The sequence below is a fragment of the Selaginella moellendorffii genome, unplaced genomic scaffold, assembly GCF_000143415.4.
Source record: "Selaginella moellendorffii unplaced genomic scaffold, v1.0 SELMOscaffold_18, whole genome shotgun sequence".
Taxonomy (NCBI): domain Eukaryota; kingdom Viridiplantae; phylum Streptophyta; class Lycopodiopsida; order Selaginellales; family Selaginellaceae; genus Selaginella; species Selaginella moellendorffii.
Window position 1 is genome coordinate 1,089,125 of NW_003314279.1, and position 16,800 is coordinate 1,105,924.

General features: G+C 43.3%; 3 protein-coding genes across 3 annotated transcripts in view; all 3 read left to right on the plus strand.

Moving 5' to 3' along the window:
* The window catches only part of LOC9640479 (probable leucine-rich repeat receptor-like protein kinase At1g35710), a 22,422-nt gene extending 13,283 nt beyond the window's left edge, over window positions 1–9,139 (plus strand). The window contains exon 2 of the mRNA XM_024677027.1: window positions 8,526–9,139. Within this exon, the coding sequence (XP_024532795.1) occupies window positions 8,526–9,139 (614 nt within the window). The remainder of the gene's footprint in view (window positions 1–8,525) is intronic.
* Window positions 9,140–9,505: 366 nt separating this feature from the next.
* Window positions 9,506–10,414, plus strand: LOC112346978 (probable LRR receptor-like serine/threonine-protein kinase At1g34110; the record flags this gene model as incomplete). Its single annotated transcript, XM_024677028.1, has 1 exon — window positions 9,506–10,414. A coding segment is annotated over exon 1 (909 nt), but the record flags the coding sequence as incomplete, so codon positions are not given.
* Window positions 10,415–10,424: 10 nt separating this feature from the next.
* On the plus strand, window positions 10,425–16,184 carry LOC9640480 (receptor-like protein 7). Its single transcript, XM_024677029.1, has 3 exons — window positions 10,425–11,041; window positions 11,404–11,854; window positions 14,691–16,184. Exons 1-3 carry the CDS (start codon window positions 10,425–10,427, stop codon window positions 16,182–16,184), a joined length of 2,562 nt encoding a protein of 853 aa, XP_024532797.1.
* Window positions 16,185–16,800: the final 616 nt, after the last annotated feature.

Here is a 16,800-nt window from a genome sequence, read left to right on the forward strand (position 1 = left end):
TCGAGATGGAAGTGGGGGGGTAGAGGTACCCATACCGGGCCGTTAGGCCACGGTGTTTCACCCCGACGTCCCGAAGCAAGTGTTGCACCCAAGGCTTGGGATTTAGAGGGTCCCATAATCAAGTCTTGATGTACCAAGGGGTGTTAGGAACTTGGAGGTTTGGTGTGTTTGGCTGCTTGTGCCTGCGGGGAGTGTAGGCGAACCTTAAGTCCAGTCTAACCCGGGGAGGGGGATTGGGAGAGATTTGGGAATCCGTAGATGGATGGCTAACACTCCGTTGCTCATGCAGTGAGTAGCTGAAACCAAGTAAGACCAAGTAGGAGCTGGTACAATAAGCGGGAACCTTGGCGAGGGAACTTAACACAAGCCAAGGCGGTATTGGTCGGATAAACAAGGTAAGCTGGCAAATTGGAAAGGAAAAATTTGTGACTTACAATTTGGTATCGGAGCCTTTTCCTCAGTTCTAGCGAAGGATAGAGGCGGATTGTTGGGAGATGGCAAAGGCAGGGCATAAGCAAACCCAGGCGGAGACGGAACCTCCGCCAGAGTTGGAGCCTCCGGTCGAACATGGATGAGGAATCCATGCATGAGGAGGACTCTAGTGAGGAAACTTCCAAACAGGAGTCCGGTGGCGAGGTTCGATCATCCAAGGCTCAATTGGATGTTCTAGAAGGACAATTGGCGCAGACCAATGCCCTACTGGAGACTCTCGTACACAAGCTAAAGCGTGACGAGAAGCGGAAGAAAAAGTGAAAGACTGCGGATGCTGGCAGTGCAGAAGGTGCGGACCCTTCGGCAGGAACTGAGGCAAAACCAAACAAGGTGGAACAGACCGAAGTGGAATCAGTCCCTCATGCAGTTCCCAAGTACAAACCAAAGCCCCCACCGGTCTTCAAGGGAGTGAACGACTATAAGGTGGTGGAGGATTCGTTTTACGATATGGAGGACTACTTCCGAGTGTTGCGGTTACCGAGATCAGAGAAGGTCCCATGTGCAAAACCATACTTGGCGGATAATGCCAAGTCTTGGTGGAGAATGATAGAGGCCAACGAAGGACCGGTGGCCACTTGGGAAATGATGAAGGCGAGGATCCACGCAACTTACGTTCCTCCGAATGCTACTCTGCATCTAAAGGACGAGCTGAGTAGGCTGAAGCAGAGTGGAACCATTTAGGAGTATGTGAATGGGTTTATGGCAAAGAGGATACTTGTCACGGACATGGGGGATATGGATGCGTTCCATGCCTCCATATTAGGTTTGCAAACCTGGGCTCGCGGTGAGGTGATGCGGTGGAACCCGACCAACTACAAGGAAGCGTTGGATGCAGCCATCAAGGTGCATTTCAACGATAACTTGTGAAAGGGGAACACGACGGGGTCAGAATCCATGTTTAGCAAAGGGGCCAAACCAAGAGGAACGTATAGCAGAGGGAAATTCAAGAAGAGTTTCTCTAAAAATGAGTCCTCGAGGTTCTAGAAAGGCAAATCTGGTGGCCAGCGAGCGAGTACGTGGGGGAGTCAAGCAAAAAGAGACAAACCCACGGATAAGAAGGTCAAGTTGTATAGCAACGTATGGGAAACAACGTATGCTACAACTGCGGTGAAGTGGGACACTTTTTGAAGGAATGTCCTTACCCGAAGAAGGCCAGAGCCAATATGGCCATCAAGTCGGGTGAAGTCCAAACTGAGGTATGTGATCTAGTCCCTAACTCAAAGTTACTCATTACACGAGCAACTTTGGTAGAGAGTTGTTCGCGACATCTACTAGCCCTCCGAGGGAAGCTTGGAGGTAGCTTTGTTAAGATCCTTATTGACACGGGTGCTTCGGATAATTTTGTGGCTGCAAACATAGTCCGGCAAGCCAGACTAACGGTGCAGCGGCTAGGCGAACCAAGGACTATAGAGTTTGTTCAAGGTAGCCAAAGCACCGATGAGGTACTTCGACAAGCGAGAGTCGAAGTAGGGACATGGAAAGTAGACATGGATTTCACCGTGTTGGACATGGCAGGATTTGACGTGATCTTCGGAATGGATTGGTTCAATCGGTTCGTGGTAGCCCTGTATGGACAAGGTAGGAACCTTGTAGTACTGGCGAATGCCCAAGGAAGAAGATCTAGGGTGGAGGCCCAGGATCTAAACGTAGGGCAAAGCAAGGCCAAAGAGTCCTGCTTAAACCTGGTGTCCACGAGAGGACAACTCACTAAAGGAACTAAGGCAGCCTTTTTGTACTTACTCTCAGTGAAGAGTAACAAAAAGACATGAATGGAAGAAGTACCTTTAGTGATCCAACGGGTGTTGGACCAATTCCAGGATACCATATCGGAGGAGCTACCGACGGGGTTGCCCCCCGCACGACCGATAGAACATAAGATTGAGTTGGTCGATGGTGCTGAGGCGGTGGTTCGTCCCCCCTATCGTTTGAACGAAAAAGAACTCAAGGAGCTCAAGTGCCAACTAGAGGAGTTGGTGGACAAAGGGTATGTTAGGTTGAGCAAGTCACTGTATGGGGCGCCGGTGTTATTTGTGAAAAAGAAAAATGGATCTATGCGCATGTGCATAGATTACCGGTTGCTCAACAAGTATACAAAGAAGAACAAGTACCCTTTGCCCAGGATTGAGGACCTATTCGATAGGTTGGGAAAGGCAAAATACTTCTCGAGGTTTGACCTAAGGTCAGGATACTACCAAATTAGGGTAGCCGAGGAAGATGTCGAGAAGACAACCTGTCGAACAAGGTATGGGAGCTTTGAGTTTCTGGTGATGCCCTTTGGGCTGTGCAATGCACCGGCAACGTTTTCAGCATTGATGAACCATATCTTTGTACCCTATCTGGATCACTTCGTGGTCGTCTATATTGACGACATCCTGATCTATAGCAAGACGCTAGAGGAGCATGCCGAACACTTGCAAAGGTGTTTGAGAAACTAAGGGAACACAAACTATATGCTAAAGAGAGAAAATGTGACTTTGCCCAACAAGAGGTAAAGTTTCTTGGGCATGTGGTGGGCCAGAACGGGCTCAAGGTGGACCCGGAGAAGGTCCAAGCAATCCAGGAATGGGAGCGACCATCGAATGTACATGAGTTAAGGGCGTTTTTGGGGCTATGCAACTACTGCCGAAAGTTTATCATACACTATTCGAGAGTAGCCCTGCCCTTAACGGACCAAACAGGAAAAGGGAAGATGGTATGGACAGCGGAATGCGAGGCGGCATTCGTCCACCTCAAAGAAAAGTTGAGGAAGGCTCCTGTGTTGGCATTACCAAACTTTGGTAAGGACTTTGAGGTAGAAACAGATGCTTCGGACTTTGCGTTGGGCGCAGTTTTGAAGCAAGACAACCATCCAGTAGTGTTCTTCTCGAAGAAGTTAGACAAGGCTCAAAGGAAGTGGCCTGCCCATGAGAAGGAATTGTTTGCGGTGGTCAAGGCGCTCAAGGAGTGGCGACACTACCTTGGGAGACACTTCAAGGTTTACACGGACAATGTGGCAACAAAACACTTCTTGTCACAGCCCGACTTGAGAGGGAAACAGGGTCGGTGGGCCAATGCCTTGGCCGAGTTTGATTGCAAGATTCTGTACAAGCCTGGGAAGAGCAACATTGTGGCGGATGCGCTAAGTCGAAAAGCGAGCTTGAGGTTGGCAATATCTAGCGCAATAGCAACCTTCTAGGACGATGTGCGGACAGCATATGAGAACGATGGTCTAGCACAAGAAGTGTTGCTGAGGAATCTAGAGGCACGGGAAGCTCACCAGAGAGGTGAGCTGCCAACGGAAGAGAAAACGGGCTATGTGGAACGCAATGGACTCATCTATTACAAGCAAACGAGGGTGTATGTTCCAGAAGGGGAACTAAGGAAGGTAGCCTTAGAAGAGTGTCATGACGGACCCCTTGCGGGATACGGCGGAGTGCCCAAGACGATAGGCTTACTCAAGAGGAAGTACCATTGGCCCAATATGGCTAAGGACGTCCAAGACTATGTAAAGACATGTCTAACATGTCAGCAGGTCAAAGCCGTGACTAAGGCTAGTGGGGGCTTGTTGCAAAGCATCCCAATTCCAGATCGTCCGTGGAAATGTCTTACGATGGACTTCATCACGGGACTCCCCCCAAGCAAGGGGTTTGATGCAATATTCATGGTGGTGGACCGATTTTCAAAAATGGGTCATTTCATACACACCACAACGGAAGTGGATGCGGAAGGTGTGGCGAAGCTGTTCTTCAAACAAGTGGTTCGAGTGCGGGGAAGGCCAGAAGAGATCATCTCAGATCGAAATAAGATCTTCACTAGTAGGTTCTGGAGGACTCTCCTGGAACAATATCGCACCAAGTTGAAATTCAGCACAGCCTATCACCCACAGACAGGTATGGGGTATTAAGTCAAGTTTGGTGGCACTAACACTTCTTGACAGACAGACAAACAGAAAGGGTGAATAGGCACCTGGAGAATTATTTGCGATGCTATGTCTCAAGAGACCAGACCGATTGGGTAAGTCATTTGGGACTTGCGAAAATGTGTTATAACAACTCACCACATTTGAGTATCGGGGTGAGTCCATGGGAAGTCATCAATGGGCGAGCTATTGAAGGTCCTGTGGAACTTGGCGTGGCTAAGTATTATGGAGAGTTACCTGCAGTGGAGGCATTCACGGCGGAAAGGCTCAACATTTGGAATCTAGTGAGGGATTCCTTGGAATGTGCTCAACAAAGGCAAACCAAGTACGCAAACCAAAAGTGCCGGGATGTAGAGTTCCAAGCTAGGGAGAAGGTGTGGCTGAACACCAAGAACCTCAGGTTACCAAGTGGGATCAGCCGGTAGTTGACCCAAAGGTAAAAATGTATGTATTCCTGTAAATGAATTGATCTTCAGTTCCCTAAGCAAGTTCACAGGGCCTTACGAAATTGAGGCACAAATCGGTAAAGTGGCTTACTAACTCCGACTTCCTCAAGAGATGGGGAAGATGCACCCAGTGTTCCACATGAACTTACTCAAGCCGTACTTTGAGAATCTGCTTCGCAAGGACCAAGGAAGACCTTTACCTAAGGTTATCCAAGGGGAAGAGGAATACGAAGTCGAGGCCATCCTCAATGCGTGCAAGAGCAAGCGACAAGGATGCAAGGTGAGAAAGTTCCATGTGAAGTGGAAAGGATTTCCACACTACGAAGCAATATGGGAACCGGAGGAGAACCTAGCGAACACACTAGATTTAGTGGAGGAATTTCTGCAAGGCAGAACTCTATATACTTATGCAAAGTTCAATTAAAAATATCAATTTGCAAAGTTGAGCAAGTGGCATGTGTTAGGACCCGAAGGCGCGCCGAAGGTAAGCTAATTAGCATGAGTTAGCTAGGTTGACCAGCCGTAGGGCACTACACCCGACTCCCCGCGGGGATGTCGAATCCATAGACGTATTCTACGGAGGTTGGGTTCGAGTCCCAACCCCCTAGCAAAGCAAGGCTGGGTTCAAGTCCCGACCCCATACTAGGGCGTGGTGAGGTGAGGAGTATAGGGACACCTATACTCTGTTGTCATGGGCTCTTGGCCGGGGAGGCTAATTTAGGCACACCGCTAAGTGGGGGGATGCCCAGGAGACATGGTCAACAAGTCGTAGGATAAAAAGAGACGTTCGATGTGGGCATCGAACTTCTTCTATGGGTGGTGGAGTTGTAAGAAACCGACTCCCCGAGAGGTTGTAGGCTAAAGGATCCCCGAAAGCATGACCAAAATGACAAAGAGTTCATCGAATGAGACTAAGTCGAAGATCGAGTCCAAGACCGACTCTGAGACCGAGTTCGAGATAGAGTCCGGGATCGAGCCGAGTCCGAATCGAAGACCGAGTTCGAGACCGAGTTCGAGACCGAGTTCGAGACCGAGTTCGAGACAAAGTCCAAGATCCAAATTGGGTCCAAGACCGAGTATGAAGTCGAGTCCGAGATTGGGTCCAAGATCGAGTCCAAAATCGAGTCCGAGACCGAGTCCAAAGTCGGGTCCGAGATCGAATCTAAGACTAAGTCCAGATACTAATACGGGTCAAGGGGTGAAAGCCCAAAGCGTGCATCTCCCAGGGGGGGGGGGGGGCTATAGGGGGTTCCAAAAGTATAGTAGGGATAGTGAGGTCCAGGAACCAGTCTTGAAGGAACTCTCCAGTGGTGCTTCCAAACTGACTTGAGGTTGAGACTGGGGCCGAGGGGCCTTGGGTGGGAGTGAGCATGGGCTTGGGTGGTGCCGAAGGGGCCACCCAGGGAAGTGCTCAAGAGCAGCTCCCACTCCCGAAAGGGAAACCGACTACGGTGCTCCCGGCTCATATAGAGTGGTGCCCCACTTGAGTACTTTGTGGCTCATTGGTCCTCGCCCTTCCTAGGGACTTGGGCCTTCCCTTCGGGATGGAAGTGGGGGGGTAGAGGTACCCATACCGGGCTATTAGGCCACGGTGTTTCACCCCGACGTCCTGAAGCAAGTGTTGCACCCAAGGCTTGGGATTTAGAGGGTCCCATGATCAAGTCTTGATGTACCAAGGGGTGTTAGGAACCTGGAGGTTTGGTGTGTTTGGCTGCTTGTGCTTGCGGGGAGTGTAGCCAAACCTTAAGTCTAGTCTAACCTGGGGAGGGGGATTGGGAGAGATTTGGGGATCCGTAGATGGATGGCTAACACTCTATTGCTCATGCAGTGAGTAGTTGAAACCAAGTAGGGCCAAGTAGGAGCTGGTACAATAGGCGGGAACCTTGGCGAGGGAACTTAGCACAAGCCAAGGCGGTGTTGGTCGGATAGACGAGGTAAGTTGGCAAATTGAAAAGGAAAAATTTGTGGCTTACATTAGTCTTAAACTCTATCTTAGACTCGGTCTTGAACCTGATCTCAGATCTTAGACTCGGTCTCAAACTCGGTCTCGAATTCGGCCTTGGACTTAATCTCAAACTTGGTTTTATCCAATGAAATCTTTATCATTCTGATTGTGGTTTCAGAGATCTTTTAGCTTACAACACCTTGGGGAGTTGGTTCTTTACACATGGTTTCATCTAGTGAGTGCTCATACTTGCCCAAATCCTTCACCATCTATTTAACTTTTTTTACACATTATTGTAGCTACTTAGTAATATGGTATCTTTGGTCATTTAATATTAAATATATATACAATATATTCATATTTCATCCCATGATTATATGCGCTACACTTATGCATTTTCTTACCATATGTGCTATATGTCACATGACACTCTAGTGATGTTTGGGTAAAAAATGACCGAGTTATTAAAAGGAGACTCCTCATCTAAAACACTTCCACATTTTTTAGTTTGCATTTGAGTTGAGCAAGACTCCATTCTCTATATTGTTAATCTAAGAGTCAGTAAAAACTATATGGTTTTTACTAAAAGTAAAAATCATATGGTTTTTACTAAAAGTAAAAACTATACAATTTTTTATCTGATGCAAGATTTGCATCACTCTACAAGTCTTTATTGCATCCCCATCATGTGTGCCAAGCTCTAGAAACTTTTCATGCTTGACCTTAAGTAGATCCTCACTAATATAACTAAATGGCAACTGCACAAAGCAAATCATTTAGTTTTGACCCACATAGCTCCTTGAATCAAGCATGAGTCATAGTCATTCTTGTGAATCTAAAAAGGGAAGAAAATAGCAATAGCAGAAATAGTGGAAGAAAAGCAAAGTAAAAACTTAGTTAATAGCAGCATTAATGGTATATAGTGTAACTCTTATTACTTATATACTACCAATCCTCACATAATTAATATGGTCAGCCTTGCTTAATAAGATGCTCACTAAGCACAGTCACTACTAGGGACTATGTCTAAACTCTCAATCCCTATTAATCACAAGACCCCTTGAGCATGGCCACTATAATATGTGCGTATGAAGCAAGGCATTCATGCCAGATTTTATAAAAGACCCTTCTTGCCATGAAAATACACTCGTGCATATTCTCTCTTGCCACAAAAATACACTCACACATATTCTCTCATTTTCCTTTTGTTCATAAGAGAAAAGAGAAAAGTGGTGGATGTGGTGGCTGAGCTATTTTGGTATGTGTTGTATATGGAGCAAATACAAAGTGACAACCGTGTAGACTATGAGAAGAAGACTTTGATATGTTAGAAGTTTTAGTTGAATTTCAAGGAATTCTTACATCTAATGGAAAGTTTACTACAAATTTTTAGTCTTTGACCAGAAAAGATCTTTCATCCACGCTAGAAAAGACATGGGAACAACACTTTGAATACTAGTGGGAGGATACTTTGAAAGTGTGTTCATTTACACCCCTGCATCACTATGATATATATCAATATATATCATTGATCTGCAATCCTAATTTTTGGATGAGATGGCTGCAAAATTATCTCAATGTTTTCTGCTATTGCTGAGCATTCTTTGCTACAAGAGCATGGGATGCAGAGGAGCTAAATGCACTTTTGGCATTCAAAGAAAGTGTTACAAATCACAGCAGCAGCAACATATTCTGTCAAATTGGAGTTAGCGCAACTTTCAAGAACTATGCTTCTCTTGGGCAGGAGTTTCCTGCAACAACATCACTGGTCATGTTCAAGAGCTCGATTTCTCTGGTTGGATGCTTGGGGAAAACCTCAACTCCCTCTTCTCTGGGCTTACTCATCTCACTACCATCGACCTCTCTATTAATTCTATTCAAGGAGAAATTCCTGCCCTCATTGGTAAGCTACACAATTTGACATCTTTGAATCTCCATAGCAACAATTTATCTGGGAGCATTCCAATCGAAATTGGAAAGCTCTTGAAGCTCAAGGATATGAAATTATCGCATAATTTTCTCAGTGGGAACATTCCAAAAGAGTTTGGATGCTTGAAAGACCTTCAATTTCTCAGCCTCTCCTACAAGTTCTTCACTGGGAACATTCCAAAAGAATTTGGATGCTTGAAAGACCTTCAAGTTCTCAGCCTCTCCTACAATTTCTTGACTGGCCCACTCCCAAAGGAGCTTGGTTCACTAGAACAATTGCAGTTTCTTGCCCTTGGCATGAATAATATCACTGGAGAAATTCCAGCTGAGCTGGGAATGCTGAAAAGACTTGAAATACTTGGCCTAGATTTCAACTTTCTGAACAGCACTATACCAGAGTCTCTTGGCAACTGCTCATCACTGGTATAAATACGTATTAGTCAAAACCCCCTTCTTCATGGCAAAATACCAGCTTCCTTAGGCCAATTGAAGAACCTTGAATATTTCTCTATGTTTGACGTTACAAGTGTTAGTGGGCAAATACCTCCTGAGGTTGGCAACTGCACCAAACTCCAATGGTTTGACATCAATGGAGACTTCTCCATAGAACCACATATAAATGGTCCAATTCCCTTGTCACTTCTTCAAATATCATCACTGACAACACTCGCACTCAATCATCTCAATCTTACATACCTGCAATTGCCTCAAGAATTGTGGAATATGAGTCAACTTCAATATCTTAGCATCGCTAACACTGGGTGTGAAGGGACACTTTCTTCACAAATTGGTGACATGACTAATCTCACTTATTTGAATTTGGGGACAAACACTCATATCAAGGGAGTCATACCGGAGGAGATAGACAGATGTGAGAGATTGATGCATCTTTCTCTCGATGGTAACATGTTAAGTGGCCACATCCCACATTCGCTGGGAAAACTACACTACTTGAAGTACCTTAAACTGGGAAGCAATGGATTGAGCGGAGAGATCCCTTCATCTCTAGTGCAACTCTCCAACCTTGAGGCTTTACAGTTGGAGAATAATATTTTTACTGGAAAGATGCCTTTGTCTCTAGGACAACTCAAAAGCTTACAACTTTTATATCTATTCAATAACAGCTTCGTGGGAAGGATTCCACAAAGCTTGGGGGACATGAAGGGCCTCCAAAAACTGGATATTTCAGCCAATTCTCTTGAGGGGGAAATCCCAGTTGAACTGGGAAATTGCACTTCTTTGCAGCTGCTCGAATTGTCAAAGAACAACTTGACGGGAGAAATTCCATGGGAGGCATTTGAAACGTTGTGCAAGCACAACCTTCAAACCCTTGGAATGGAAAGGAACAAGCTGGTTGGACATATACCACGTGTACTGCTTGAGAACTGCACAAAGCTGGAGCGGCTGAAGCTCGGGAATAACTCTCTCAAAGGCACCAGCATTGACGTGAGTAAGCTTCCAGCACTGAAGATTCTCTCACTCGCAATGAATCATCTCGGAGGCAGATTTCCTTTGCTTCCCTCTGGCAACACTAGCTTGGAGTTGATTGATCTCAAGAGAAACAACTTCTCTGGTCAGCTTCCTGCATCTCTTGCTAACCTCCACCAATTGCGAGTTTTAAGCTTGGGACGCAACCATTTTGAAGGAGTCCTGCCAGATTTCATTTGGAGCATGAAACAGTTGCAAGTGTTGGATGTTTCGGGCAATCACTTCCATGGAGATCAATTCATTAAGCCATCTCGAGGGTTTCAAGCCATCATTCCCCACTGGGAATGATGGGGATGGGGATCGCCTTTACCAAGAGTTGTTCCTGCAAATCAAAGGACGAGAGAATATAGGCTATGAATATGTTTTGAGGACAACCACTCTGCTGGACTTGTCATCCAACTCCTTGAGTGGAGAGGTTCCACCAAACCTTGGGGATTTAAGCGGCCTTCGATTTCTCAACTTGTCACACAACAACATCTCTAGTAGGCTTCCCAGAACACTTGGCAAGCTCAAATTGCTGGAGCAACTGGACATGTCAGACAATCACTTGTATGGAGAGATTCCAGTGGAGCTTGAAGAGCTGAACACTTTGTCATCTCTTAACCTGTCATCTAACACACTTAGTGGACGCATTCCTACGGGTGGTCAGTTCAACACATTCGTCAACTCAAGCTATGCTGGGAATCCAAACTTGTGTGGAAGGCCGCTGAGCAAAGCATGCTCTCAACAAAGAGTTGTCAATCCTGAGGATGATGCGGATTGCCAAGAAGCAAGATCTGGATGGTGGGACGAGAATGTGGATCCAATTGCATTTGGAGTTGGCTGCTCCATTAGCTTCTTTTAGCATGTAATTAATATGGTCATCCTTGCTTAATAAGATGCTCACGAAGACTACTGGGGACTGTGTCCAAGCTCTCAAGCCCTATTAATCGCAAGACCCCTTGAGCATGGCCGTATGAAGTAAGGCGTTCGAATGGCCGCCACGAAAATAGTCTTCTCTCTTTTTCCTTTCGTCCGTAAGTGAAAAGAGAGAAGTGATGGCTGAGCTATTTTGGTCTTACGACCGTATAGACTACGACAACGAGGACGATGACTTGGAAGGTCAACCGTCCGACCGCGGCCTTACATCACGACAAACACCTTTCGAAGTACTTCTCATAAACACTTTTTGGATGCGCTTCTTATATACTTTATTTCCTGTGAAGTTCCAAGCTACTTGTGATCGATGAACGCGGCCGCCTATGCCCGGCTCATCAAATCCTACACCGTCTCTCGCGATCTCGTCCAGGGCAAGTGCGTCCACGCCCAGATCCTCCACTCCCATCTCGCCACCAACACCTTTCTCACCAATCTCATCGTCGAGATGTGGTCGTCTGCATGACAGGCGGAAATACTCACCACTATACTGTAATCTTGATTATCAAGGTTAAAACTAATCTAGAATGTTTATCTGATAACATGTTTGTAGTCTGTCTCCTTTGCAATGAGCCTCTTACTAGTGTGCTCTATCATTTGGATCCCTTGATCTCTTTTGCAATGAATCCTTTGCTCCTGGCACTCACAGCAACAAAAGAGGCAATGAATGACAAGCAGGCAATGGATGAGCATGAGCTTTTGCTTCGTTTGCAGTCGTGTAGGGATCTACGGGCAGCCGAGGTGCTCCACGCCCATGCTCGATCGATTGCCTGCTCTAATGATACATTCCTCCTCAACCATGTCATCTAGATCTATAGCAACTGTGGTGCCACCTACCATGCACAACTCCTATCGAGCTCAAGGATTCTTTCTCCTGGGATTTTATGCTCATTGCCTACGCATGCAACTCTCAGTTGTGAGAGGCCAAGGCCTTGTTAGGTGGAATCTCGTTTCTTGGAACGTTATGTTGTGTATATATGCCTAGATTGGGCATTTGGAGGGCACAAAAAACCTCTTTGATAGGATGCAAAACTACAACCTTATATTGTTAAATACTTTGATGTTTGTCAATGACCACACAAAAAAGGCTAAACAATTGTTTGATTCTATGCCTTAAAGAATCTAATGGAGTAGCCAACTCCAAATGCAATTGGATCCACATTCTCATTCTACTATCTAGATTTATACAACATTTGTGAATGCATATATATCTATATAGGTTTCTTCAGTTATGGCACTGTGGTGGTTTCAATACCTTTTATAGCAATTTATACAATATAGAAACCTTTAGTTTGAAAATGATATAAATATTTGCCTCTAGAATTACTAAAGATGTGGTTAGTTTCTCTGCCAGAACTACAATATTAATTTTAATATGTAACATTGTAATTGTATTAGTGTCTTTTACCGCATATGTTAAAACCATATTGAAAAGTATATAAATATTTATCACAAATTTTACTGAAGTTGCAGATGGTTTCTCCAATAAAATAATGACCTCATTAAAGTGTAATTCTTTATTAATCTCAAATTGAAGTTACTCATTTTTTACAAACATTTATTAAATTAGAAAATATATAAAACTTGAAAGTAATATGTCATTCTTCTTTTGTCATTTGCAATATGTTCATTAAATTATTTGACATGTGATTCCATCTCCTCCTCCAATATAGTTTTTTTTTTATAACCTTTATAGTTTTTTATATATAGCAAGTTCATAAAAATATTGAAGTATTTCAAGAGTGGTGGTGTACTCATTCTAGCTGTTGTAGCTTTTATTAAATTTATTATTATACTTTACAGTTTTAATATAAGATTTCAGCCAATAAATATCCTTCTACATTTGAAAACAATTACAGAAATTATATGGTTTTAATTTAGAAAGTTTATACTTTAGTTTTTAGTGATGAACAAAATTGTGAAATCCCAACCACCTTGCTAATGAATGACATGTGCAAATCATCCAATGGCTTTAATTTTAACAAATATATTTTATAAGAATGATTTTCATGTTGTTTTTTATCCATTTGCATTAGATTCTTAAATCCTAAAATATGTAAAATTGCATTATAGTTTCATCTAGCAAGTGCTCATACTTGCCCAAATCCTTCACCATCTACTTAACTTTTTTGAAACATTATTATAGACTAATTTTTTTCTTAGTAATATGGTAGCTATGGTCACTCAATTTTTTGATCATATAAATATTCAATGAGTAGCTAGATATAGTTAGCCTTTGCTAAAATATGCATCATTGTAATTCAAAAACACTTGCAGAAGCTTATGTTACAAGTTATTTCCCTTTAGTGGTGCATAGAATCCTTTTCTTATGCATTTTCTTACCATTTGTATCTTGTGTCACATGACACTCTAATGATATTTGAGTAAAAAACCACCACTTATTAAAGGGAGATTCCTCATCCAAAACACTTCCACACTTTTTGATTTGCATTTAAGTTGAACAAAAGTTTGCTTTCTATCCAGTAAAATCCATATAATTTTTACTAAAAGTAAAAACTATACAATTTTTTACCTGATACAAGATTCTTCATCACTCTACAAGTCTTTATTGCATCCTGTGTGGCAAACTCTAGAAACTTTTCATGTTTGACCTTAAGTAGATCCTCACTAATATACCTAAGTGCCAACAGCACATAACAAATCATTTAGTTTTGACTTACATAGCTCTTTAAATCAAATATAAGTCATAGTCATTCTTGTGAATATAAAAAGGGAAGAAAACATCAATAGAAGAAATAGTGGAAGAAAAACAAAGTAGAAACTTAATTGATAGTGGCATTCATGGTACATAATGCAACTCTTCTTACTTTTACTGCTAATCTTTATATAATTAATATGGTCAACCTTATTTAATAAGATGCTCCCTAAGCATAATCACTGGGACTATGTCTAAACTCAAGACCCCTTGAGCATGGCCACTATAATATGTGTGTATGAAGCAAGGCATTTATGTCAGCTTTTATAAAAGACCCTTCTTGCCACAAAAATACAGTCACACATATTCTCTCTTGCCACGAAAATACACTCACATGTATTCTCTTATGTTCCTTTCATTCATAAGAGAAAAGAGAAAAAGTGGTGGATGTGATGGCCGAGCTCTTTTGGTATGTGTTGTACCCATATAGACTACCAGAAGAAGACTTTTGATATGTTAGAAGTTTTAGTTGAATTTCAAGGAATTCTTACATCTAATGGGACATTTTCAGTCTTTAACCAGAGAAGATCTTTGATCCACGCTAGAAAAGACAACACATTGAATACTAGTGGGAGGATACTTTGAAAATGTGTTCATTTGCACCCCTGCATCACTATGATATATATATCAATATATATCATTGCTCTGCAATCCTAGTTTTTAGGTAGTAAATGGCTATAAAATTATTTCAATGTTTTCTACTATTGTTGAGCATTCTTTGCTGCACAAGAGCTTGGGAAGTAGAAGAGCTGAATGCACTTTTGGCTTTTAAAGAAAGTGTTACAAATCATAGCAGCAGCAGTGTATTTCTGCCAAACTGGAGTAAGAGTAACTCTCAAGAACTATGCTTCTTTTGGGCAGGAGTTTCCTCCAACAACAACACTGGTCATGTTCAAGAGCTCAATTTCTCTGGCTGGATGCTTAGGGGAAACTTTAACTCCCTCTTCTTTGGGCTTACTCATCTCACTACCATCTACCTCTCTGCTAATGCTATTCAAGGAGAAATTCCTTAGTAAGTTACACAATTTGACATCTTTGAATCTCCAAAGCAACAATTTATCCAGCAACATTCCAATTGAAATGGGAAAGCTCTTGAAGCTTAAGTACATGAAACTAAGAGATAATTTTCTCAGTGGGAACATTAGAAAAGAGTTTGGATGCTTGAAAGACCTTCAAGTTCTCAGCCTCCCCAACAATTTCTTGACTGGCCCACTCCCAAAGGAGCTTGGTTCACTAGAACAATTGCAGCTTCTTGCCCTTGGCATGAATAATATCACTGGAGAAATTCCAACTGAGCTGGGAATGCTGAAAAGGCTCGAAATACTTGGCCTCGATTACAACTCATTGAACAGTACTATACCCGAGTCTCTTGGCAACAGCTCATCACTGGTACAAATACATGTTGGTCAAAACCCCCTTCTTCATCCCAAAATACCAACTTCTTTAGGCCAATTGAAGAACCTTGAATATTTCTCTATGTTTGATGTTACAAGCGTTAGTGGGCAAATACCTCCTGAGGTTGGCAACTGCACCAAACTCCAATGGTTTGACATCAATGGAGACTTCTCCATAGAACAACATATAAATGGTCCAATTCCCTTGTCACTTCTTCAAATACCATCACTGACAACACTGGGACTCTATCATCTCAATCTTACACACTTGCAATTGCCTAACGAATTGTGGAATATGAGTCAACTTCAATATCTTAGCATGGGTAACACTGGGTGTGAAGGGACACTTTCTTCACAAATTGGTGACATGACTAATCTCACTTATTTGAATTTGGGGACAAACACTCATATCAAGGGAGTCATACCGGAGGAGATAGACAGATGTGAGAGATTGATGCATCTTTCTCTCGATGGTAACATGTTAAGTGGCCACATCCCACATTCGCTGGGAAAACTACACTACTTGAAGTACCTTAAACTGGGAAGCAATGGATTGAGCGGAGAGATCCCTTCATCTCTAGTGCAACTCTCCAACCTTGAGGCTTTACAGTTGGAGAATAATATTTTTACTGGAAAGATGCCTTTGTCTCTAGGACAACTCAAAAGCTTACAACTTTTATATCTATTCAATAACAAATTCGTGGGAAGGATGAAGGGCCTCCAAAAACTGGATATTTCAGCTAAGTCCTTCGAGGGGGAAATGCTGGTTGAACTGGCAAATTTCACTTCTTTGCAGCTTCTCGAATTGTCAAAGAACAACTTGACGGGAGAAATTCCATGGGAGGCATTTGAAACGTTGTGCAAGCACAACTTTCAAACCCTTGGAATGGAAAGGAACAAGCTGGTTGGACATATTCCACGTGTACTGCTTGAGAACTGCACAAAGCTGGAGCGGGAATAACTTTCTCGAAGGCACCAGCATTGACGTGAATAAACTTCCATCATTGAAGATTCTCTCACTCGCAATTAATCATCTTGGAGGCAGATTTCCTTTGCTTCCCTCTGGCAACACTAGCTTGGAGTTGATTGATCTCAAGAGAAACAACTTCTCTGGTGAGCTTCCTACATCTCTTGCTAACCTCCACTAGTTGTGAGTTTTAAGCATGGGAGGCAACCATTTTGAAGGAGTCCTGCCAGATTTCATTTGGAGCATGAAACAGTTGCAAGTGTTGGATGTTTCCGACAAACACTTCCATGGAGAGCTTCCTGTCAATTCATTAAGCCATCTCGAGGGTTTCAAAGTCCCCACTGAGAATGATGGGGATGGGGATCGCCTTTACCAAGAGTTGTTCCTGCAAATCAAAGGACGAGAGGATATGGGCTATAAATATGTTTTGAGGACGACTACACTGCTGGACTTGTCATCCAACTCCTTCAGTTCAACACATTCGTCAACTCGAGCTATATTGGGAATCCAAACTTGTGTGGAAGGCCACTGAGCAAAGCATGCTCAACAAAGAGTTGTCAATGCAGATCGCCAAGAGGCAAGATCTGGATGGTGGGACGAGTTAGCATTT